We start from the raw sequence: 23804 nt of genomic DNA, 5'->3' as shown, positions 1-23804 counted from the left end.
TGTCCGTCACTTGGTCCCAAAAGCGTTGCTTGTATTGGATTTTACGTTCCGTTGCACGGTTTAGGTTGAATTTGTGGAGAAAAGTGAAGCTAACTGTGGCTACCCAGGCAACGTTGCTAATAAGTGCTCATTTGGTCACCCGCGACATTACCTTCTGGCAACGTTGCCATGACGTCGTAGCAACGTCATAAAATGAAGGTTGCCAGGTGGTGCCGTGGACAACGTTGCCTCGATGTCGTACCTTGGTCGGCTGGATACGTTATTTTAGGTCCCATGGACAACGTTGCCGCGACGTCATACCTTGGTCGGCTGGATACGTTAATTTTGGTACCATGGGTTACGTTGCCGTTACGTCGCTCTTGGTCGTAGGACGACGGATCTCAAGTGCATGTGGTTTATCCAGAGATGGAGAGATCCAAGGGCGTAGGTTTGGTCTCAGCTTTGGTAAGGACACTGAAGGCCCCCCCCCCCAAAAAATAAATAATATACATATATGTAGGTAACTGGTTCAGGTTTTATGGAGCTGTACTAGGCCTACATCATCTGTACTGGACTTCTAAGCAATGAAATAATGGATTTATATTTATACCTTTTTACTACCTACAAGTATAAGTTTGAATGATAACATTCATGGGTAACATTGTCTAAACATCGTTTAAAAAACAGCAATTTTATGCAATCTTTACCAAAGTGGACAATTCAACTTCTCACCTGAACTCCTGATGCTGATTCATCACCAACCTGCTCTACATCTGTAGCTTCAGGGTGCACAGTAATTCATCAATTTAAATAATACTAACCATGCTTAGTTGACTGCTGACATTGGTCGCGATTATAGGGATATTACTATCCAAGGGATCATATAGGCCTACTTATCACTAGTTAAAATCACTTTTGAGTTGCTAGCCTGCTGGTACTATGGTAAACTAGCACGGTCCCATTATGTGGGTAGATTAGCTTTATCGTTCTGGCTTCAACAAGACTTGCTGCTGCTAACACACTGGTCGAAAGATTGCAGACGCTAGGGATAGATTTAATACAAGCAAAAGTTACATGCTCTACTACTCTAACAACTTTCAAAGCATGTTTCCATTGTAGAATGGGTGGCGATGTAAGGCTAGCAGGTTGGCACTGTGTGGGTAGTTTTCCTACTAGCTAACTAACAACGACCTTGCTAGCTACTTACTCTCTGGGTGATGAAAAAACATAAAAGGGAAAAAATATCAATGCTGAGACCAAATGAAATATGAGGCTTTATTATTTCCTGGCGTGTTTAGTAGTTTACCGTGTCAGACTACTAACAGCCCTCTTTCTGCAAGTCAAGATTCAAGTAAGTGTGACAGGTGGGAGGGGGATAAACCAGGGAGCCATTTGGTTCACCTGGTTCTGTCACATGACCACCTTAATTTCAATTAAATGCAGGTAGATGGCATACCACAGTTAGTGTTGTTTTCAATCAGAGCTGGCCGGCGGTGATAAATTGGAAGCGGGTAAGGACATGCGTCACCACGTAACCCATGTTTACAAATGTTTGTGTTTTAATTGAGATTTTAAGACGGTAAATGTGAGGTGAATTAAACAGAGTAAATTGTGGGAGTAAATGAGTAATGTTTATACTGTTGTATTGATTATGCATTGATTGTTGTTGTAGTGTCCTGTGCTAGAAACGCATGGTTCCCATCTGAAATCTGACCTCAGCACAGACGTAAAGGTATTAATTGACCAGTGTAATATTATGTAAAATCAGTATGTTTTGATACACAAGTGGCTAAAATAATGTCTGCTATTTTCAGGGATCATTAGTAGCCACTGTTTTTCCCACCGTAGAATTTCACTAACACAAACTAGTTAAAACATTCGCTGTTCCCCAGCCTAATAGCCTATTACAGGACAGCAGTTCAGGGCTTGCAGTTTGCCGTTGAGTGCCTTTGTTATGTAAACCACCTCCAAGTTCTGTGTGTCATTTATTTTATTGGACGGGCGTTATTCTGTCCTTTCGTTTCTTTGCAGTGAGAGTGCCCCCCTTGTGTTTGGATTGATTTAATTATATTAGTTTGATTTGACTTTATGTAACAGGCAACGTAATAAGATCGCAGCCTTGGTGCAGCTTGTTGTGCTAGTGGCTCGAGGGAACACCAACTGTACCATAAATAAAGTGCATTATTTTTGTACGCCGCCTCCTCCCCTTTTCATTTAATTGAACACACCTTCGTGATAACTACTGTTCTAGCTTACCACTGGCTCTTGGTGAAGAGCCAGTAGGGTGTAGGTTATAAGATCGGGAGCTTACTTGAAACAGAGCTATGTGAATACTGCGCGACCGGCAACAATGGCGGCCAGATCATCCAGAATCCGATGAATGTAAGATTTTCGGCTTAATTATTTGATTTGAAAAAAGTGGTGTTTTGTGTTATACACAGTCCTGAACATATATATTTGCAACCATTTTCCTAAATAAACGTTTCTAAAAATCGCTAGTTTGGTACGCTAATGTTACAGTGCTGAATTGCACAACAGTCCCGCATTTCTTTGACGAGCATGTCTACAGTTTTAATTGAACTCCATTAGCAGCAAATGTAGTTTAATATCAGTGCATAACACTACTTGCTTTGGAGATATTGATACGTGCTAGATGACGTCCCTAAAACCAAGTGGCGTCCCATTTATTAGACATATGTAGCCTTTACCCCTCAGTTTCGAGGGCCAAGGGCTAGGGAAAAACTAAGGGCTAGGGGTAAGGGGGGAGTATTGGGATTCTGCCTTAGTCTGCCCCTGAGCAACAACATTGTGCATGCCCATTTCAACGCATCGCTGAAACTGGGGTTTCAGCAGATATTTTGCAGGGATTATCTTAAATTCCACCGTCTATCACAATTTTTTTTTTCACCTGGAAATAGTCACTTCAAAGGTGAGTTTCTTTACAGAAATAGTGTTACTCCTCTCGAGCTAAATCAAAGGCTAAGTTGTTCTTGGGTTTCAACTGACATGTATTCTCCAACAATGCCGTCAGAACTAAGAAAGTCAAAACATAAACTTCAATTACCTTTCTTAACAGTGTTTTACACAGAATAAACGAAATTTACATACAAAACGAATACATAAAGTGCACATTCAACACGTACGAAAATACGCTTAATTGGCTTATTACACGTTCACATACAGAAAAGCAATGAACACGACAAACACGTATCTCATTGGCCTTTCTTTCTCGAGAAGAATAAACTTGGACCACTTCTTCTTCAAAATAAACTTATTTGACTTTATATGTACAGTATGTTGGCTTATTTACTTATGAACTGTCTCGTAGGCTACATGCCACCAGCACAGCACCTCATGTGTCTCCTTTAGTGTAGTGCACCGACAAACCCATCCTGACAGCAACAATCAACAATACAAAAAACGTAAAGAAAAATAGGTTCCCACTATTGTTCATGGTTCTATCTAAATGACAAGAAATTAACCAACATACACCAACAGAAAATACATTCTTCATTCATTCATTACCCATGCTGAAGATTTAACTATTAATTAATCTCTTAGCAAACAGATCTAAACATGAGTTGCCTGTCTGATGGCAGCTACAAATAGTTTTAAATATATAAATGTACTTGCAGGAATTGAATGGGGCATGCTATTACTTATAGGTTTGACATGTAGACTATTTAGCCTGTTTATTTGCTATCAGATTCACATTGTTTAAGTTAGGATTTCACTAGCTAGAGGTAATAGGTTAAAGCCTCTAGACTGTTATGTTGAAAAAGTGAAAATGCATATGATATCAAAGTTTTGCGTCTCACAAATCACCAACAAAAGAATCAGTGAAAATAAACGTTCAGAACTGTTAAAACTTGTGCCAAAATAGCTTAGCCCTCAATTCTCTAAGACTGTGTAGCTAGCATGTGGCTTAGCACGTTTTGAGATGGTCGGTCATGGAATGCACAGCGATGTCGCTCTATAAAAGTGTATAAAATACCATCAACAATTTCATGTTGGTATGTCAAAATATGATTGAATTGGAGTAGTTTAAACTTTGGCTGAATCTAACAACTCTTACCACAGAAGAAACAGCGTACTTTTTTATACAGTAACTGAACATGACAATATTCAACACTGAGAATAGCTCAATGGACTGGGACAGTGACCTGCAAAGTATAAGGTTGCAGGTTTGAATCCAGCTGCAGTCTTTTAGCCTGTCTTAAATTTGAATCTGTTTAGTTAAATAGGATGACATTATTATGAATTACCATGCGCAATTTCATGCAATTCCACTTTGAAATGTCAACCGCTACTTAACCTTTGTCCCAAACTGACCAAATACTTTACTGCTATACTGCTAATACTTTGCCCTTTCTACTCATACAATCTCAACAGTTGGTGTGTAGCAGAGAGAGGCTACCTCGTAACCTTATGCTCATGAGTTCAAATCCCCATTCAGCCTATTGTGGTTGGCCCAACATGAAGTCGTTTTGCTCTCTTGTTGTCCAACTCTTGACCTTCTACAATGTTTATAATATTTTGCCATTTTGCGGAGGAACCTGCATTGCTGTGTGGTGGAATTTTCTATGATTGAATGTCTGAAGTCAGAAGAATTTGTCTTTCTGTTTATTCTTGAAATCAAGGAGGAGCAATTCCAAAACAGTATCATAAATGATGTCTGGAGTAGAAGGGCTCTCTAAAGGTGTCATGATCTGAACACTCTTTTATACAGTAATTCCAGACAGTTACATCATTAGTTCAATAGTTCATGTCTATCAAAAGAGGAATTCTTCAATAACAGAAAGTTAAAAAGGGAAATAGGTTGCAGAACTGGATACAGATGCTCAATATTAAAAAACAGAGCTTGAGACGACAGAAGCAGAACTTGTCAGCAAAACACCCCTGGAGTATGGGCAAAACAACCAGGGTCAAGCAGTCAAATTGTTAGACGTTTGTCAGCAAACGGAAACTTAAGCAATACTGTCTTAGGCTAAAAGGTTATGCCATTTTTACAGAAGTTAAAACCTCAGCAATAATTGTTCTAGGCCAAAGAATATATATATAGACATCTTAAAGAATAGTAATTTTCTATTACAATTCCCCCCCTTTGATCAAACCCTTGATCAACATAAAAAGTATATAAAACAAAGAAAATACAACTACATGGAATACATAAAATGTGTTACCCTTGTTACAGTTGAAAACACATCATCATTAACCAGTAGAATAAGCAAAAGCTGTTTTTGCGAGACATAGACGTCTCTGAGTTTTTTTGAGCAAGCAAAAAAATATACAGAAATGTTTTTACCATCTACCCGGAAGGGCAGAGAAGACACAAAGGTGTCCAACATATATGGAAATAAAAGGACAGTCACCTATTATAATCATATTCCAAATAAAAGTTGGTTGTGATAAACTGATGAGAGCACGTACTCTAGTCTGATGATGCACTACACAAATTGTAGGAAACAAGGGAAAATCAGAGCTATCAGGAGACAAAGAAATGTAAGTGTCATCAGAGGATACAGTATGTAATGTAATATCAACATTATCATACGGGCTAAAATGCAAATATCTTAATTCAGAAGGGTAAAATGTCCAAACACCAATAGGCAAACGTTCCAACAAATCAGAATGTGACACAATAATGATCAAAAACTAATTGGACTATGACCGAGGCATCATCAGAGTTGGAATCAGAACCAAAATCAAAATCAGATGGACTTGCCCAGGGCCTCCAAAGGTCAGTCGGCAGAGGAGCGAGAGTGGGGTTGCGGTCTGTAGCCACAAGATTGAGGAACTTTCTGTGTTTCCATAGGGCACCAAAATTGTGAACGACACCAAAAGCATACCGGGAATCGGCATAGATGGTAACAGATTTACCTGCAGCCAGACGACAGGCCTCAGTTAGGGCTATAAACTCAGCTGCCTGGGCTGAGAGGTGGCTGGGAAGAGAGCCTGAAACAAGAGTGTCATGTGCAGAACAAACAGCATATCCAACTTTGTTAACACTCGTAGAGGGGTCGCGAGAGGCGGACCCATCCACAAACAAAATGGAGTCGGGGTTGACTAATGGTGTTTCCTGGAGATCAGGTCTGAGAGTGCAGGCCTCCTGGAGGGTAAGCACACAGTCATGGGGTTCACCATCCACAATTGTGGGTAAAAGGGCAGCAGGGTTAAGAACATTACAACGCTTGATGGTGATGTTAGGCATATTCAACAATGAGGCATTGTAACGTAACCACCTAGCGGCGGACAGATGAGAAGTTTTCTGTTCAAGCAAAATTAATGAAACAGCATGTGGGACAAGAAGGGTTAGAGGTGAATACCCGACTATGTCTCTTGATGCCATGACTGCTTTCTCTGCAGCAGCCACAGCTCTCAGACAAAGCGGAAGTCCAGATGCAACTGGGTCAAGTTTAGCAGAGAAGTAAGCAACCGGATGCTGCCTGCCCCCATTCTCCTGCAGGAGAACAGAAGTCATGCACCCATTTTTCTCATCCACAGCTTGAATGAAAGGCCTAGTTGGATCTAGAAGACCTAGAGTGGGTGAGGACTGTAGGGTTAGTTTCAGTTCACAAAAACTGTCATACGCTTCCGGTGTCCATGTAACTTTGTCATTTGAGGAGAGGCTCTGGCCATGAGTGGGGCCTCCAGGATTGTATAATTTTGAATGAACTGTCGACAGTAAGAACAAATTCCTAGAAATGACATGACTTGCTTTTTTGTAATTGGCTTTGGGATGTTTTGAATTGCTGCTATTCTATTGGGAGAGAGATTTGCCCTCAGCTGTGATCACATGTCCCAAAAATGTTACAGACACTTTAACAAACTGCAGTTTTGACAAACTGGCTTTGTGGTCTTCTGAGGCCAAATGTTTAAGCAAGGTGATGGTGTCTTTTCTGCACTGGTCAGCAGTTGGCGAGCAGGTCATGAGGTCATCGACGTAGGTCAGCAAAACTGTTCCTGGAGAAAGTTCAAGTGTCTCAAGGCTGGTCTTTATGGCCTCGTTGTAGATTGTAGGACTTTCACAGTAGCCCTGACATAACCTGGTGAAAGTATAAGCCTTGCCGTCAAAGTTGAATGCAAACCAATACTGGCTGTCCTTATGAACAGGAACACTGAAAAGGCATTGGCCAAGTCAAACAGAAAATAATCTTGTTGTGGGTGGGACTTGTGATAGAATGGTGTAAGGATTAGGCACGTGTGTAGCACGTGGCTGCACAGCAGCATTGACAGCTTGCAAGTCCTGAACAAAGCGCCACTCAACAGGAAGGCCCACGTCACAAATCTTTTTAACAGGAAATAAAGGGGATCTGACAGGAGATGACACACAAGGCACAATAACTCCAGCATTGAGCAGAGACTCAAACAGGTTTGATACCGGCAAGAGCTTCAGGTTTAAGTGGGTATTGTTTTCGACAGGGCCGGAAATCAGACTTTGGAGTGATAACCACTGGCTCACAGTTCTTGATCAAACCAACATCATACTTGCCAGTGGCCCACAAAGTTTTAGGAACTGAGTCAAGTGCTGGGTCAGGTGATAAATCAGACTGTGTCATTGTCAGAACAGGCAAGTGAACAGACTCCTTTACTATTTGTACGTGATGGACCACAGGCACATCAGCAAGGAAAGACTTCTTGAAACAATTCATAGTAAGTGAATAAGAAACGTTGGGGTCTGTTGTACTGACCCAGTCAGAGACCTTCAAGCATTCAGCCAGAAACAGGCCCAAATCTCGCCAAGACATGTCGGAACTCTTGCCCAAAGAGACATGAAAAGTAGAATCACAAACATCAAAGAAACTCTGAGAAAAGAAACTTGTTGATCTTGTTTTAACAACACTTCAGCAACACAACAAAAATCCATATAATACAAATTAACAATCTGCAAACTCTCTGATTTTACAGCCTGAAACCAGACGGTTTCATAAACTGTATCTGCTCCAATACTAATATGATAAGTACAAAGTTTATGCTGTTGCAAAACTCACTAAGAAAAGTACACTCTGTGTTAGTTCAAATCTCTCTCCCAATGATTTCTTAGATTTATTTGACCCAAAACTCTATGCAATAAGGGACAAATTACAGACTAGTCCTGGAGGAGTGGCCATCAACACTGAATTTGACTCTATACCCAGCATGCTGCATGTTGAGGCTCTTACTCACTTTACCCTTATTTCTAGGGAAGTTCATCGAGCTGGTAGATTCCTCGAAACCCATCAGCTGCCTTCTTGATCCCCTCCCTGCTAAACTTTGTAGAGAACTTCTCCCTATTATTGGACCACCCATGCTTAGTATTATTAATGAATCTATTGTACCTGGACAAGTCCCTGACGACTTCAAACAAGCTATTATTAAGCCCCTTTCTTAAAAAAACAAACCTGGATCCAGGTTGTCTTAGCAACTACAGGCCCATTTTAAATTTGCCATTTGTCTCCAAAATCTTAGAAAAAGCTGTGGCACAACAGCTCACTGAGCACCTCTCCTCAAATCAGCTTTATGAACCTCTCCAGTCATACGTTCATCGACGTTCCTACCCTCACCTATGGTCATGAACTATGGGTAGTGACCGAAAGAACGAGATCGCGAATACAAGCGGCCGAAATGAGCTTTCTCCGCAGGGTGTCCGGGCTCTCCCTTAGAGATGGGGTGAGAAGCTCGGTCATCCAGGAGAGGCTCAGAGTAGAACCGCTGCTCCTCCGTGTCGAGAGGAGCCAGCTGAGGTGGCTCGGGCATCTGATTAGGATGCCTCCTGGACGCCTCCCTGGTGAGGTGTTCCGGGCACGTCCCACTGGGAAGAGCCCCCGGGGAAGACCCAGGACACGCTGGAGGGACTATGTCACTCGGCTGGCCTGGGAACGTCTCGGGGTCCCCCAGGAAGAGGTGGTGGAAGAGGCCGGGGAGAGGGAAGCCTGGGCCTCCCTGCTTAGGTCATTGCCCCCGCAACCCGATCCCCGGACAAGCGGCAGATGACGACGACGACGAACCTCTCCAGTCTGGATTTCGTCTTCACCACAGCACTGAAACTGCATTAGCTAAGGTAGTCAATGATCTATTATTAGCCTCTGACGCGGGCTCTATCTCTGTTCTGGTTCTTCTAGACCTAAGTGCAGCATTTGACACTGTGGATCATGAGATTCTCCTGGAACGTATGGAGAACTATCTTGGGATTTCTGGTACTTCACTTCAGTGGTTTAGATCGTATCTATCTGATAGATCACAATATGTCCACTATGATGGTTGCTCATCCAGGAGCACTACTTTAAAATACGTACCACAGGGTTCAGTTCTAGGCCCTCTGTTATTTTCACTCTATATGTTGCCTTTGGGAAACATAATTAGAAGCTCTGGGGTATATTTTCACTGTTATGCAGATGATACTCAGCTATACATGTCCATAAAGCCTGGAGAATTTCCAAATGCTATGGAAAAATGTGTTTCCGGGTTGAGAACTTTGATGACAGCAAATTTCCTTCTTAATTTGGATAAAACCGAGGTTCAAATTTTCGGCCCTAAAAAATACAGAAATTATTTATCCAATCTGACCTTAAACTTAGATGGCGTCAAAGTATCTCAAAGCCAGCTGGTAAGACATTTAGGAGTCACATTGGACCCAGACTTTTCGTTTGAGTACCATATTAAACAAATCACCAGAACTGCATTTTTCCATCTACGTAATATTGCCAAAATACAAAAATTCCTCTCAAAGGATGATGCTGAAAAACTAATACATGCTTTTGTTACGTCCCGATTGGACTACTGCAATGTGTTGTTCTCTGCCAATTCCTCTTCCCTCCCAATTACTTACTTAAAAAATTTACAGCGGGTACAAAATGCTGCTGCTAGACCATTGACAAAAACAAGAAAGTTTGATCATATAACCTCTACTCTTATCTCTTTACACTGGCTCCCTATCCAAGCCAGAGCTGATTTCAAAGTTTTACTACTAACTTACAAATCTCTACATGGATAGGCACCACTGTACCTCTCCGGTCTCCTTGCACCCTATTGCCCCGCAAGGACTCTAAGATCTCAAGATGCCGGCTATCTGGTAATACCCAAAATTAAGAAAAAACTGCTGGAGGTAGGGCGTTCTCATATAGAGCACCTCTTCTCTGGAACAAATTACCTGTCTCAATTAGGGAGGCTGATACTGTTTCGACATTTAAAGCTAGATTAAAAACGTTCTTGTTTAGTCAATTCTATGATTGTTAAAGGTAAGTATGTGTGTACTTTCTATGTAAACCTGGGGTGTGCGTTAGCCTATGTGTGTTCACATGTAACTTTTAAATTGTAATTTTAGCTTATGTTCACACTGCCCATTTAGATATTACAAATAAAGTAAACCTGTTATTGTATAGTGATACTGTAATAGTTCCGTTGCTGTATATTGTTATTGTTATAGTTTACTAGTTGGAGACAACGGTGACTGGTTGTTTTCATCCTTATTCGTATAAATATAACCTATTTTAGAGTTGTTTCCCCCGGAACAGATTTCATGTTCCAACCAAGGGGGGCTGTCGCTGTCTTGGTGTGTGGGGCTGCATCAAATACCCTCTTAGCTTTGTTAAATTGCTGCACTAGTCCACACTTGACCGGTGGGGATCTCATTCTATTACAACTGTAACTGTTAGCTGCTCCTGGCATTCTCTAATCCCTGTTCTCCTCTCTGTCCCCCCCACACATCCCTTGTGTGTGGGGGGTTTGAGCTGTCAGGACCTGCCTGGTCGTCGGTCTACCAACGCTGGACCAGGTTGTCAACCGGAAACCAGTCTCCATGACGGCCAACAGCGAGTTTCCAGGTCCCATCCAACGTCTATAAAGCCGAACAATGGATTTCAAATGGTGTTTCAAAACCCATTGACATTGTATGACTATGTTTAGCTTGTGTTCTGCTCCTCTCTCTTACCAACCGTCTCTGGAGGAGGGGATCCCTCTCTGAATTGCTCCTCCCAAGGTTTCTTCAATTTTTTCTCCCGTTGGGAGTTTTGCCTTGTCTTCCTTGAGGGTTTAGGTTGGTTGAGGGGCAGCTCTATGGGCGTATGTGAAGCCCTTTGTGACATGCTTGCGTGTAAAAAGGGCTATTCAAATACATTTGATTGGATTTAAATTTGATTTGATACAATGCAAATCATCCGGCATCATAAAATCAACATGAACAGTGGAAACAAGTGACCTGGCTATCTCTAACAGTCTCCCCCCCACTGGAGGGTCTGTTACTTTCCACTGATTTCCACTGTTACTTTCCATACAGCAGATCTGTCTGACTTGAGAGTGCCATAGTACAAAAAACCTCTGATAATTCAGTAACCTTGATGCCTTCTGGTGTAGAAAACAAACAAATACCTAAACGACACATCAAATCCCTACCCATCAGATTAATAGGACATAGAAAATAATGCTTCAAGGGGTCTCCGTTTGGAATGTTGCAGGGTAAGGGTACAGTAAGATTTTCTTTAACAACCTGACCTGAGGCGCCCATTGAATAAACAAAATGACCACTAAGCTTGGGCGAACTGGGGAACTCTGTACTTTTAATGACTGAATTTGTAGCACCTGAATCTACTAAAAATGTAATAGAGCGTCCTGCTATCGTAATGGTAAACTGAGGAAAACTCTTGTATGCTTGAATAAGATGAATAAGACAAGTAAGTGGGTTGGGGTTCAAATTTTTCTGATAAAATTGAAATACATCTGGATACTAGCTGTCCCTCAGCATTATCAGCAAGCATTTCTTCATTGCAGCAAGCAAGCAAATCTTTATCGCAAATGGCATGTGAAGCAAGCAATTCTTCCTTGCAATGTGCAGGCGTGTGCAAGGTACCTTTTTCATGCTGCGTTGAGGCCAGTGGTCTGCGCTCAGCTCCCGTCTCCTGCCCTCTTAGTCAATCGGATGAATGAAAGCCATTCTTCTGGTGGGAGAACTCATTCTTCTCCCCCCTCTTGTTAGGACAGTCCCTTGTCCATTGTCCTTTTTCCCCACACTTGAAACAGGCATCAGGGTCTTTGTGGAAATGCCGACCCTTGTAGTGTCCTTTACTGCGCCCTTGTTCTCCCTTCCTGCCCTTCTTGTTGAAGCCGCCTTTGCCTCCATGTTGCTGGGATGCGGTCTGAAGAAGAGTCAGTGTGGCTTGATGAAGTTCCTTCTCAGCTTTGATGGTCCTCTGTTGTTTCTTGGCCATCAGCTGAGCTTGGTTATGTCGGCTGTGTCGTCGTAGTTCATCCAAGCGGGCTTCCTCATAACAGACACATGAGAGTTTGACGGCAGCAGCGATCTCTGGTAACAGTCCATTCAGAAAAGCAGAACAGAGATGGGTTTCCCAGGGTGTCATCTGGTCGATGTTGTTGGGTCGAGCAGTGCCTTTGTGGGTGGTGAAAACTTCTGTGAGGCGGTGAAGGTAGTCGTCTGTACCTTCATCAGGTCTCTGTTTACATGCTGCTATTGCCGACATGTTCAGTCGAGTTGGAAAAGCTATCTTTATGACAGTAGCGATGTCAGTGACTTTTCTCGCATACTGTGCATTGTCCGCATGTCCATATTCAATGTGAGCACACCTGATGTCATCACCCACAAGGATGTTGGAGATCTTTGCAAAGTCTGTTGCCTTCATTTTTGTCCCTAACAGGCACCTGAGTTCAATTAAAGTGGGTCTGAACTCCCTATAGAAGACAATCAATGCCTCAGCAAAGGCTTCTCCCGAGGTAGTAACGTCAGGGAGGTGTGAACTAGCTTCCCTAACGTCTGACACAGTCCACGGGCGAAAAACCATGGTGGGGCCGTCATGTCCCGCAACCTCCACCATGGGGTAGTTCTGTACTGGAAAGCCACTTAGTTCATCGTCTGAGTCCGGAGGCAGTGGTGTGTTTTCTGCGCGGCGGTTGGCAGGCGTGGTGGAGTCGGCTGCCTGGACAGAAGTTGACTTCCCCTGTCCATACATCTGGCCCGATCGGGTGCGGTTAGTTGGAGAAGAGAGTTCCTCTTTCTGTGGCTAAAGAAGGGCCTCTCTCAGCGGTGGGGGTTGTCGTTGATTTTGTGTGTGGTCTTGTCGTGGAGCTGAAGGAGGGCAGGAGGGCAGGAAATCCAGGTCCGAGCGCAGCCTCGTGGCACTCAACTGTGGGTACAAAGCAGAAGACATGTGCGAGTGCGTGTGCGCCGGCATGTATGGTGGACATTTCCCTATCTCTTCATCCTGACACTTTTCTGGTTCCCCTTTCAATAACTTCTGACGTCTGGATCTCTCCCTATGGTCAGACTCTGTTCCACAACTCAAAAAATGTCTTGTGTTTTTCAACCATTTCTAAATCTTTCATATTTACTTTCTTTTTTCCTCTTAAATCACTTTCTTGTTCCATCAATTTCTTTCTTAATTGACTCAGTTGGTTTGTACTAAAGGATCCGTTTACAGAAAAACCAAACTTTTCTGACCAGACATGCAAACAGTCCAGGCTCTCTTCACCATATCTATTCATCATCTGGTCCACTATAGGACCCTCAACACGTCCAAACTGTTTACTACTTTTCTTTCCCATCGTTACTTTGATGGGCAGTGCACTGATCTTTCAATACAGACGTCTCTGTAAGGTCTGGTTCGTTCTTTCCACAACAAGAATAAAGGAATTCTTCCCCAGGAAGAGTCTGGTTCGTACCTTTTCCACAACCAGTAAAGGAAGTGAGGAAAACGCCTATGGTGTCAAGCTTGACTGTTCTGTATCAAATTCCAAATTTAAAAAGTTGTGAATATTTCTCACCGTTTTGATGATTTTGAAGATGTCATAACAGGTCAAAATTCCAGCAGTGACAATCGGGGGAGCGACAGCCGGTCCTCCCCTCTCTTTGAAAATGTTGAGGTTTTGGAGACCAAACTCCTTTGTTTGGGATGATCAGTCCCCGTCCGTGTCGCGGATCACTTGTGGGATCCCGACGATCACTGGTGGAATCTTGTTCGTGACGTCAAGTTTGTGGTGGAATTTTCTATGAGACATCATAAATGATGTCTGGAGTAGAAGGGCTCTCTAAAAGTGTCATGATCTGAACACTCTTTTATACAGTAATTCCAGACAGTTACATCATTAGTTCATGTCTATCAAAAGAGGAATTCTTCAATAACAGAAAGTTAAAAAGGGAAATAGGTTGCAGAACTGGATACAGATGCTTAATATTAAAAAACAGAGCTTGAGATGACAGAAGCAGAACTTGTCATCAAAACACCCCTGGAGTATGGGCAAAACAACCAGGGTCAAACAGTCAAATTGTTAGACGTTTGTCAGCAAACGGAAACTTAAGCAATACTGTCTTAGGCTAAAAGGTTATGCCATTTTTACAGATGTTAAAACCTCAGCAATAATTGTTCTAGGCCAAAGAATATTATAAACATCTTAAAGAATAGTAATTTTCTATTACAGCTACTTGCAGCTATATTTTAGTATACTTATAGTATACATAAAGTTTACTTTATGCTTCTTTTTTCTAAGGGAAATGACAAGTAATATCACAAATAGTAGTTTGTCATTTCAGAGTTTGTCATGTAGCTTTCCTCAGGTTGCGAAAGTACTGTTGACTCATGGTGTTAGTTAGCTACAGTAGTGGCTGGCATTTACTTTTTAAAGGGATTACTAGTAGGCTACTATAGCGACAGATTCGGACTAGCAACCACAATATTTAACCAGATGATGAAGATATTTAACCTCCGAGACCAGCACCAGCCCTGCAATGGCTGAGACACAGTGTTGTGTTCTTGGAACTGTTTTTTTGTTTTATAGGATGAGGATGTTCTCATATGATTGGGCTATTCTTTTTGTTTTTGTAAACATATACAGTACCAGTCAAAAGTTTGGACGCATTTTCCCTTGAACATGTGCCCAAACTTTAGACTGGTACAAAAAATGTGAACACATTTTGGGAAAATGCGTCCAAACCTTTGACTGGTACTGTATATTTCTTGTTTTGTAACAGAATGTGCATGATGAGGATGCGCTTGCTGCTCTTGGTCCTGCTCCTGGTCCTGCTCCTGGTCCCACTCCTGATTTCTGACTTCCTGTCAGAATGAAGGAGACGATCCCGGTTCAGGACCAGCGGTGGATTGCGTCCACCTTGTTTCAATCTGGCAAGCTGCGTTTGAACTTGAAGCTCTGGTTTGAGCCACCTCACAGGAGGAAGTTCAGGATGATCCTGACACGCTTGTGAGTTGAAATCCACATTCATTTTCTGAAAATGCCTGCTGCAGGTCCTTACATAATTGAACAAGTTCTTGAAACAAATCTCTCTTTTATTCAAAGATATGCTTGCGACATATGAGTCATCTGCATGTTGCGGGAACGGACCCTCGGCAACGGCCCGGCGTGCTTGGTGAAGCAGCTGCGGGAGAACCATGAAGAGGAGTAGTTGGACCGCCTGGCCGACTACTTGGGGGAGTGTGCGGCCTTTGTTGACCAGCCCAGCCTGTTCCCAGTCACCTGCCAGGAGCCTCCACAGCCAGTCGATGTCCCAACCAGCCGGTCAGTGCTGTCAGTGTACGAAAGGGACATCATCAGCCGGATGGACCATATAAAGGCGTCATCACGTCAAACTTTGGGTCTATTTTAAAGATGGACTCCACTAAGAAGGTAATAAGATGAAGAAAATCCATTGTGGCAATTATGCACAACACAATGAAAACATGAATCCTCACTGATTTGTATTCTTATATGCACACATACACACATATCCATGACTTTGATTAAGACTGCAATAATACATACATGAACTTCTGTGTTAAGTTTCTTTTGACATACTTTCTTTTGAAAGCTCTCATTAAGTTTTTGGTGTGAATTTTGTCATTTCAGATGACAAAGAACCTGGCTGGTGCAGCAAAGGGGACTGCATTCTGGGTGACCTCGGATCTCAAGTCTCATTGAGAGGTACACCCAGGCAGGTGCAGATCCCCCGGTCCTGCTCTATGTGGATTGTGGCTGCTGCTTGGAGGAGGGGGAAACCAAGCTTCAGGCCAGGTTTGGGGGGTGGCCAGACCTGAAGATAAGACTGGACATCTGGCATTTTATGCGGCGGCTGTCCGTGGGATTCACCACCAATGCCCAAGCCCTGTACCCCCTCTTTATGAGCCGCCTGTCTGTGTGCCTCTTTGAGTGGGACACAGCGGACGTTGCCCTATTGCGCAGGGTGAAGAGGGAGCAGCTCAGAAGGGAGGGTGTGCCCCTCATCACCAACGACATGGTGGACAAGGCCATCACCAAGGCTGAGCTGTCCCAGTTCTGCAGGCGGAGGACACATGGAGTGGTCCCGACCATCCTACGCATTAAGCAGCTGCTGCAAGAGCTGATGGGGGAGAAGGGGAGAGACCTAATGGGTGTTCCGCTGCTGGACCTGGCTAAGATGGAGCACATCTGGCGCACCCAGAAGAGGCACCTGAAGTGCATCCAGGATGTGCCAGGTGTACTCCTGTACATGGAGACAGGCAGTTCCACCAGGGAGGTGATCCAGCTGACCACGTACAGGTGTGCAAGAGGCTCCACCTCCTTGGAGTCCTTCCACTGCCACCTGAACAAGGTCCATTCCAGGTTGGTGTAGATTTCATCCTCTTATCATTATTCTTAATGATGAAATTATATTCAAATAGCCTTGTTAATCATTGTTCACGTTCTCTTTTTCTCACGAGTGCAAATCTGCTCAATTTCCAGCTGTACCTCCTGGAAGGCCTGAACAGGTGGAACCAGAACTGGGCAGCAGCCTCCATCACCACCATGCGCATGGCGCTGTTGACGTACGCGGGGGACGTGCTGGAGTCCGACAACAGCAACAGCTTGAGGGTGTTTGGAAGGAAGTATGTCCGCTTCTTCACCCCGCCGAGAAAGTACACCTGTAAGTCTCAGGGCAAATATGAATACAAATTATGATGTTGTTGAGAGCTCAGCATTTATGCATTATGGTAAGTTCCATATGTTTTTTATACTAATCAGCATTGCATTGTTGTTCATGTTCAGGAGAGATGCTTGGGGTGAACTACCTGCTTAGGCAGACAGGTCAGCCCTTGCTGAGCCTGGACCCAGACTCTGAGGAGACAGACCAGCTGCTGGAGGACCACACCATGGAGGAGGAACAGACGGATGAAGGTTTTGAGGATGAAGGACAGGACCTCACTATTGGTAGTGTTTCAGAAGACATCACCTCCTCCACCCTGCCTTCTACCACCCTGCCTGTGGTCCCCACCCTGCCACTCACGTCCTCCACCCTGCCTTCTACCACCCTGCCACTCACATAAAACCCACAGTAGCAGCAGTCAATATAACACACCTTTGCCATAAGGTGTTCAGCACTAATATCAGGTCAGCAACATTGTGGGGCTGTGGCAAAACCTGCTGGATTATGACAAGCAGAGGGTCATGTTTGCTGCGCGGCACCTTGACAGGCTGATCAAGGGGAGGTTCCTACACAAAAAGAAGGTGGAGTTCACGCTAGGTGTGGAAAGTGTGGAGAGGTGTGTCCTGGGGTCCACTGGTTCGCCTGCCCAGTGGCCAGACTGCTGCCACCTTGTGGAGGCCATCTTTGTCCGGCTCTCGGACATCCACAAGAGTTGCAGGAAGCAGGAGAAGAGCATGTCTAGGTAGCATCTTGCAGGACTACCGCAAGGTCCGGCAGCTCATTCTGAGCAATGGGGCCATAATGCAGGGCACCACCCTGCAGCTGGTGGAGGTGAACCAATCAACCCTCTCCCAGTGGTACAACCGCAAGGTGGAGAGGCAGGATCTGGCTGTGCTGCTGCAGGGCATAAACTTGCCAGGTCCACTGTCTGTGGTTGCCGAACCTCTCATGCCTGCTGTTGCTCCACCTCAACACCAGGGAGCAGCCCACTCCTACCACCTGCCGCAGAGCACAGCAGGGCAGGCAAAAATCAAGAGGCATGCAACATGTGCAGCCACAGCACCACCTCCAGCGGTCCGACCAAGGCTGGCAGCCCAAAGGCAGCTTTTCCCTGCTGTAAACGTCTTCAGCCGCCCTTGGAGCCCTCACCATGCCGCGACCTACCACCATTGCCCCTCACCATACCCATATCGCCCCTCGCCCTGCTGTCGTCCCCACTGTGTTGTTTGTCTCCCGAGCCCCTGGTATGAGGCCACCCTCTGCCTCCTCTCCATTAATGGTCCCACAAGCCCTGCGTTTTGTCCCACCCTCTTCCTGCACCACCCACGTTCCCCAGCTTCATTCTGCTCCTGAAGCAAACAAAGGTTGAAAACACAACAACATTAACACACGACAGAACGCAATTAACAAAAATGTTACATTTATAAAAAACTTTACATTTCAAAAACTACTACTAAATCTACTACTTACAACACAACAGCATTGGTTCATACCACCAACATCAGCCGAGAACACCGCAGCATTAGCACAAAACACAACGACATTTGCAGAAACGCTGCATTTCAAGTTCACACCAAATCGTTCTCCAGACCACTATGGGCAGTGCATGCAAAGTGGGGTGTTTTGCCTGTTGTTGTAAAATCAATTGAAGTACATTTTCCATGTTTTGGTCGCGTCATGTTAATAAATTCACCATTTTACAGTCCAGTCAACACCAAAAATGTCGAGGAGGGCAGCCTTTAGGAGATGTTGGAATTGTGCTTTTAGCCAGATGCTCCGATTAATTTTGTGCTTTGTGGAAAACTTGCAAGTGGAGTGAGACTGCGTCCTGGGGGTACATTGTTTTGACTTAGCCTCAGAGACAGACTCGGCTCGCTCACTGGCAATATGTAAACAATATTGTAGTTCACTCAATTCTACTCCTAAAACATCAGGGAGGGCTGCTTTTTGTAGACAAGAGCCTGCTGAAGATAGCCAGTATATAGGATCTTTCAACACAAGCCTATTTCATTCGTCATTTGCCTGATAAAGCGAACTACGTTAGCCAGGCTAGTTTCACTCGGTCAGCCTATTTAAAGGTCTCTGACAGTCAGAATCGCTGTTTACAGGCAAAGGTCGAGCTGGTCTTTTGTCAGATGTGTATATATTGACCAGTTTAGAGCTAAATACTCTTGTTAGAGCCTGTGTTTTGAGTGACTTTGCATGGGTTTCCAACACATTTGGATTCAAGTTCAAGTATTGCCACTGCATCTCACAGTCAAAACTGAAGGCTGTATCAAGAGTAGATGGAAAAAGCTTAATTTTTCACCACTAACGTGGACCCTTTCTTCACTTTTACAGGTCATGCAGAGGCCTGCTCAACAGAGTGCAACAGAGCATGCTGAGAGCAACAAGAGAGGATGCTGAGTGTAACAGAGGATGCAACAGAGGATGCTGGAGCAACACAGACCCCTTGCTGGACTACCCCTGTCTACCTGGACAGCTTCTCTTCAGCCCTGCCCCCAAGACAGCTTCATCCAGCTGGCCTGCCCTGCCTGCCTGCCCCTGCCTTGATATCTCAAAAGATCACTGAATTACAGCTGTTTAAACTTCAGCCAAATCTTATAATGCTTGCCACAGGACAAATAGCTTACTTTTCTATACAGTAACTGACCACAATGATTCTCAACACTGAGAATAGCTCAGTAGGCTAAGACAGTGCACTGCAGGGAGCAAGGTCACAGGTTAAAATCCAGCCACAGTCTTTTGGCCTGTCATAATTATGATTATCTGTTTAGTTAAACAGGATGACATCATTCTGATATACCATGCGCAATTTCCACTTGAAATGTCAACCATTTCTTCCATTTCAGTTCTGGAATATAAATTACATTTAAGACATATTGTCTCATATCCTACTACAATATCCTGCTCCATTATATTCAAACCTCACTCAAACATACAACCACAGATTGACCTTAATATTGAACAATACAGTTTGTAATTTATTGAACCCAGTCAGCTGCTTGCTTCTTTTGCCAATGTTGTCTGCCATATTACTGGAGCGAAAGCTGCTGCTAGCGCTGCTGCTAGCGCTGCTGCTAGCGCTGCTGCTAGCGCTGCTGCTAGCGCTGCTGCTAGCGCTGCTGCTAGCGCTGCTGCTAGCGCTGCTGCTAGCGCTGCTAGCTGTGTGCTTTGCTGGCATGTGATAGTTTAGGCTGGAAGCGGTCTTGCAACTTTTTGAAATGGAACTTCCCATCCAAAAACCCTCTCTTCCATCATTCAGCTATCGTTGGCAGTCAAAGTCATGTGATGACAGGTGATTGCCAGGGTCAAAAAGAAACCTGCGTTAATGGCAATATTTTTTGTTTGTCGCGTTAAAGTGATATTGCGTTAACGAGTTATTAACGCAGCCCAAGAAATAACCTATACTAACCTTATAAACCTATACTAACCTAAGACAAGTGAAGTACGATGCAATATTGCTGATAGTGTAACCAGTAGCTGAAGTGACAGTGTGTAAAGTGACTAGTGAGAAGTGTATCAGTGTCCATATCAATGTCCATTCAGAAGCCTGATGGCCCTTGGAAATAAACTGTTGTCCAGTCTGGATGTGCGAGACCAAATGCTTCGGTATCATCTGCCAGAAGGCATAAAACAGGATAAACAGGATGACATCATTCTGAAATACCATGCGCAAATTCACCTTGAATTGTCAACCGCTTCTGAACCTTTGTCCCAAAGCTAATACTCTGCCCTTTCTATTCATAAAATCTCAACAGTTAATGTGTAGCAGAGAGGACGGAGAGACTGACTCGTAACCTTATGCTCATTAGTTAAAAATCCCCATTCAGCCTATTGTTGTTGGCCAAACATGAAGTCGTTTTGCTCTCTTGTTGTCCAACTCATGACCTACAATGTACATTTTTATATTATTTTGCCATTTTGTGGAGGAACCCACATCGCTGTTTGCAGCTATATTTAGGATTCCTCCATCAGGAGGAAACCTTTTGTTATTGTTTGTTTTATTAGGGTTCCTCTGGTAGGAGAACCCTACTGTTATTGGTGGTATTATTATTTATTTATTTTACCCATGGGATTCAATGGCAGCCCCTTAACCAGTAGCGTAAAAAGTTGTGAAATTTGGCATGCTGAAACTGCAGAGCATTAGTAACTACCATATCAAACATGGGCCACGTGAGACAATAGGTGGCGCTACAGGCCACGCCCCAATATGTACATTTTCAGAATGATGCGATTTGCAGGCCATAAGTCCCAAAATTCTGAAATTCATTACATATTCCTTATTTCTCATAAGGAACACAAAAACGAACCTCAAGAACCTATAACGGCCGCCATATTGGATTTTTCTGTACAATAAAGATTAAGGAAACCCTTTTTTTCGCTATTCTTCCTACAGGCTCCTGATCTAGCTTAACTACTCATAACTCACAGTACTTACCTCTACGCAGTGGCAGCAACTTGTTCTCTAGAATCTCTCTAGCATCTGTCCCCTCATCCATAAGATCCAGCTTTGTGATCACACCGATGGTTCTCTGGCCTGCTCATACACAGGAAAAAAGGTATCTAAAGTAAATAAATCTCACCTCTTATGTGATTTTCCAACTATGCTGTTATAGATTCAAAAAATACTCTGAAAGCATTGTGTGTCACCTTGTGGGTCAACTTCTTTTGCAATCTTGAGTGCATCAGAGTTGGCCAGGTCAGAGTTGGCTGGTGAGACAGCTAGCAGCAGACAATTATCCTTAGTAACAAATTGCATTAGCATTTCTTTGATCTGGTGCTCAATGTCTGCTGGTTGGTCCCCCACTGGAACCTTTGTCATTCCCGGCAGGTCCACCAAGGTCAGGTTTAAGACTGTTGGACAGCAAGGTGAGTAGAGTGAAAATCAGGAGAGGAAATTAAGAAACAACTGTATAGAGACACATTTAAAATAATGTACAGTCAACCATTTTTTTTTTTTTTACAGTCAATCAATTTGATTTTGCATCCCACATGCATTCATCTGCTGTGTATAAACCAAACTAATGAAGGTATATAAAGTTATGATGCAATAGATGTCAAAATACCAGCTCTGCGGCCATACCATGGGGGGAGTAGACACGCAGATTGATGGGCACAGGAGAAATGCCCTTATTGGCTCCGGTGATACGGTCTGTCTCTGCCTCAATCTCCTGTCGAACCTCATCGAAGTCTATGAACTTCTTCCCCTTGCAGTGTAGGAACTCAGCATATTCTGTAGGACAATGGTGTAAGTAATGAGGATGGGCTGCTACAACCCCAATTCCAAAAAAGTTGGGACGCTGTGTAAAATGTAAATAAAAACAGAATGCAATGATTTGCAGATCTCATAAAGTCATATGTCATTCACAATAGATCATTGAAAACATATCAAATGTTTAAACTTAGGAAATGTGCAATTGTGCAAAGGAAAAAATATGGTAATGTGGAATTTGATAGCCGCAACACCTCAAAAAAGTTGGGACGGGGGCCATAAAAGGCTGTTAAAAGTGTTACTAAAAATAAACACCTGGAGGAAAATTTTGCAACTAACTTGGTGAATTCCAAACAGTAACATGATTGGGTATAAAAAAAGTATCTTAGAGAGGCAGAGTCTCTCAGAAGTAAAGATGAGCAGAGGTCCACCAATCTGCAAACCTGTATCTACATATTGTGGAACCATTTCAGAATAATGTTCCTCAATGTTAAATTATGAAGACTTTGAATATATACCAAATCCACTGGTTAAAGGGGCAATTGACTGCAAAACCGATTTTACCTTGTCATAGTTGAATAACGACAGTTCGGTGGGTAAACTGAACATACCGTGAATATCAAAGTCCATTGACACCTCTTTCCTATTCAAATCTCAAAAAGAAAAAATTTGGCTGTAAAACGCTAGCTTTTCAACAAAGCTACCGGTCCTACGTAGGACCGGTGATCGCCCTCTTATTGGCTCTGGTCTGTATCTTTGTCTCCCCAGAATTTACATCCAGACCAGCCCGAGGTAGCGTCTATCTCCAATACTAGTTTAGCTGCGCGCTGCTCTGTGTAGGCTACTTATAAGGAATTACAAAGAAGAACGTTTTGAATTATAACAAGGACATTGAAAATGGACCACGGTCGTAAATGCTGTGTTCCAGGCTGTACAGGGAAGGCTAACACTCACAGTCTTCCCAAGGAGCCAAACATTCAACAGGCATGGCTGCTGTTGTCTATGAAAAGATCCCGGCGAAGTTCGACACCCAGTCATTCATTTGCTCTGAACATTTCACCCAAGACAGTTTTGACAACCTTGGACAATTTCAAGCAGGATTTGCTAGGAAGCTGAACCTGGAAAGAGGTGCTGTTCCGACCGTATGCTCATTGCAACCGCAAGTTATAAGGAGAGTATGATGTTGTGCTAACAGTTCTTAGCAATGCTAACGTTTCCTGTATATAGCATACCAGGTAGAATGCTAAATACGTTTCTACACACATCAAATGACTCTAGCTAGACTAGCTGTAGTCGGCATTAGAAGGGAAACTTCCGAAAAATAGCCAGAAAACGAACAGCAGTCTGGCTTATTGCTAACGCCTGTCTATTTGAAAGAACTGGAGAAAGGCAGGTTCTAGATACAGGATACGTTAGCATTGCTAGTAACTGTTACTAGTAACACCTAGACTGTAGGCATGTAAACAAGTTTAGCTTGCTAGTTAACGCAAGAGCATAGGTAGAATGTGTGATAATTTAGCCTTGTTTATTGGCAATGGGGCTAACGTTGATTCATGTTCCTGACTGTGTTTCATTTAAATAAATAACCTGTGTAATGAAAATCTACAATTCATGATGCATGTTTGTCCAGATCTTTGTCATGTTATTTTACAGCAAGATATCTAGAGCTAGCCTAGGTAGCTAACTGAAGCCGAGTAGAATCACGATATGGTTTGGTTGCTAAGCTGTAGCCTAACGTTCTACCCACCTAAGTCA

General features: G+C 43.4%; 2 protein-coding genes across 2 annotated transcripts in view; both read right to left on the bottom strand.

The window, feature by feature from the left end:
* The window catches only part of dnm1a (dynamin 1a), a 164558-nt gene that overhangs the window by 114933 nt on the left and 25821 nt on the right, over positions 1-23804 (bottom strand). Inside the window, 3 exon segments of the mRNA XM_084686659.1 lie at positions 21276-21374; positions 21488-21691; positions 21921-22070. Coding sequence (XP_084542785.1) covers positions 21276-21374; positions 21488-21691; positions 21921-22070 — 453 coding nt within the window.
* LOC146235964 (uncharacterized) lies at positions 11865-12917 on the bottom strand. The gene has a single exon (XM_084686942.1). The coding sequence runs from the start codon at positions 12915-12917 to the stop codon at positions 11865-11867; it is 1053 nt and encodes a 350-aa protein (XP_084543068.1).

The sequence above is a fragment of the Hypomesus nipponensis genome, chromosome 22 (genome assembly GCF_054491055.1).
Source record: "Hypomesus nipponensis isolate SF chromosome 22, ASM5449105v1, whole genome shotgun sequence".
Lineage (NCBI taxonomy): Eukaryota > Metazoa > Chordata > Actinopteri > Osmeriformes > Osmeridae > Hypomesus > Hypomesus nipponensis.
The sequence above is the reverse complement of the archived record's forward strand: the minus strand, read 5'-3'. Positions and strand labels throughout refer to the sequence as shown.

What these genes read in the sequence shown, in the direction of transcription:
- LOC146235964 (XM_084686942.1), bottom strand. Translation starts at nt 12,917, where the DNA reads ATGTATGGACAGGGGAAGTCAACTTCTGTCCAGGCAGCCGACTCCACC.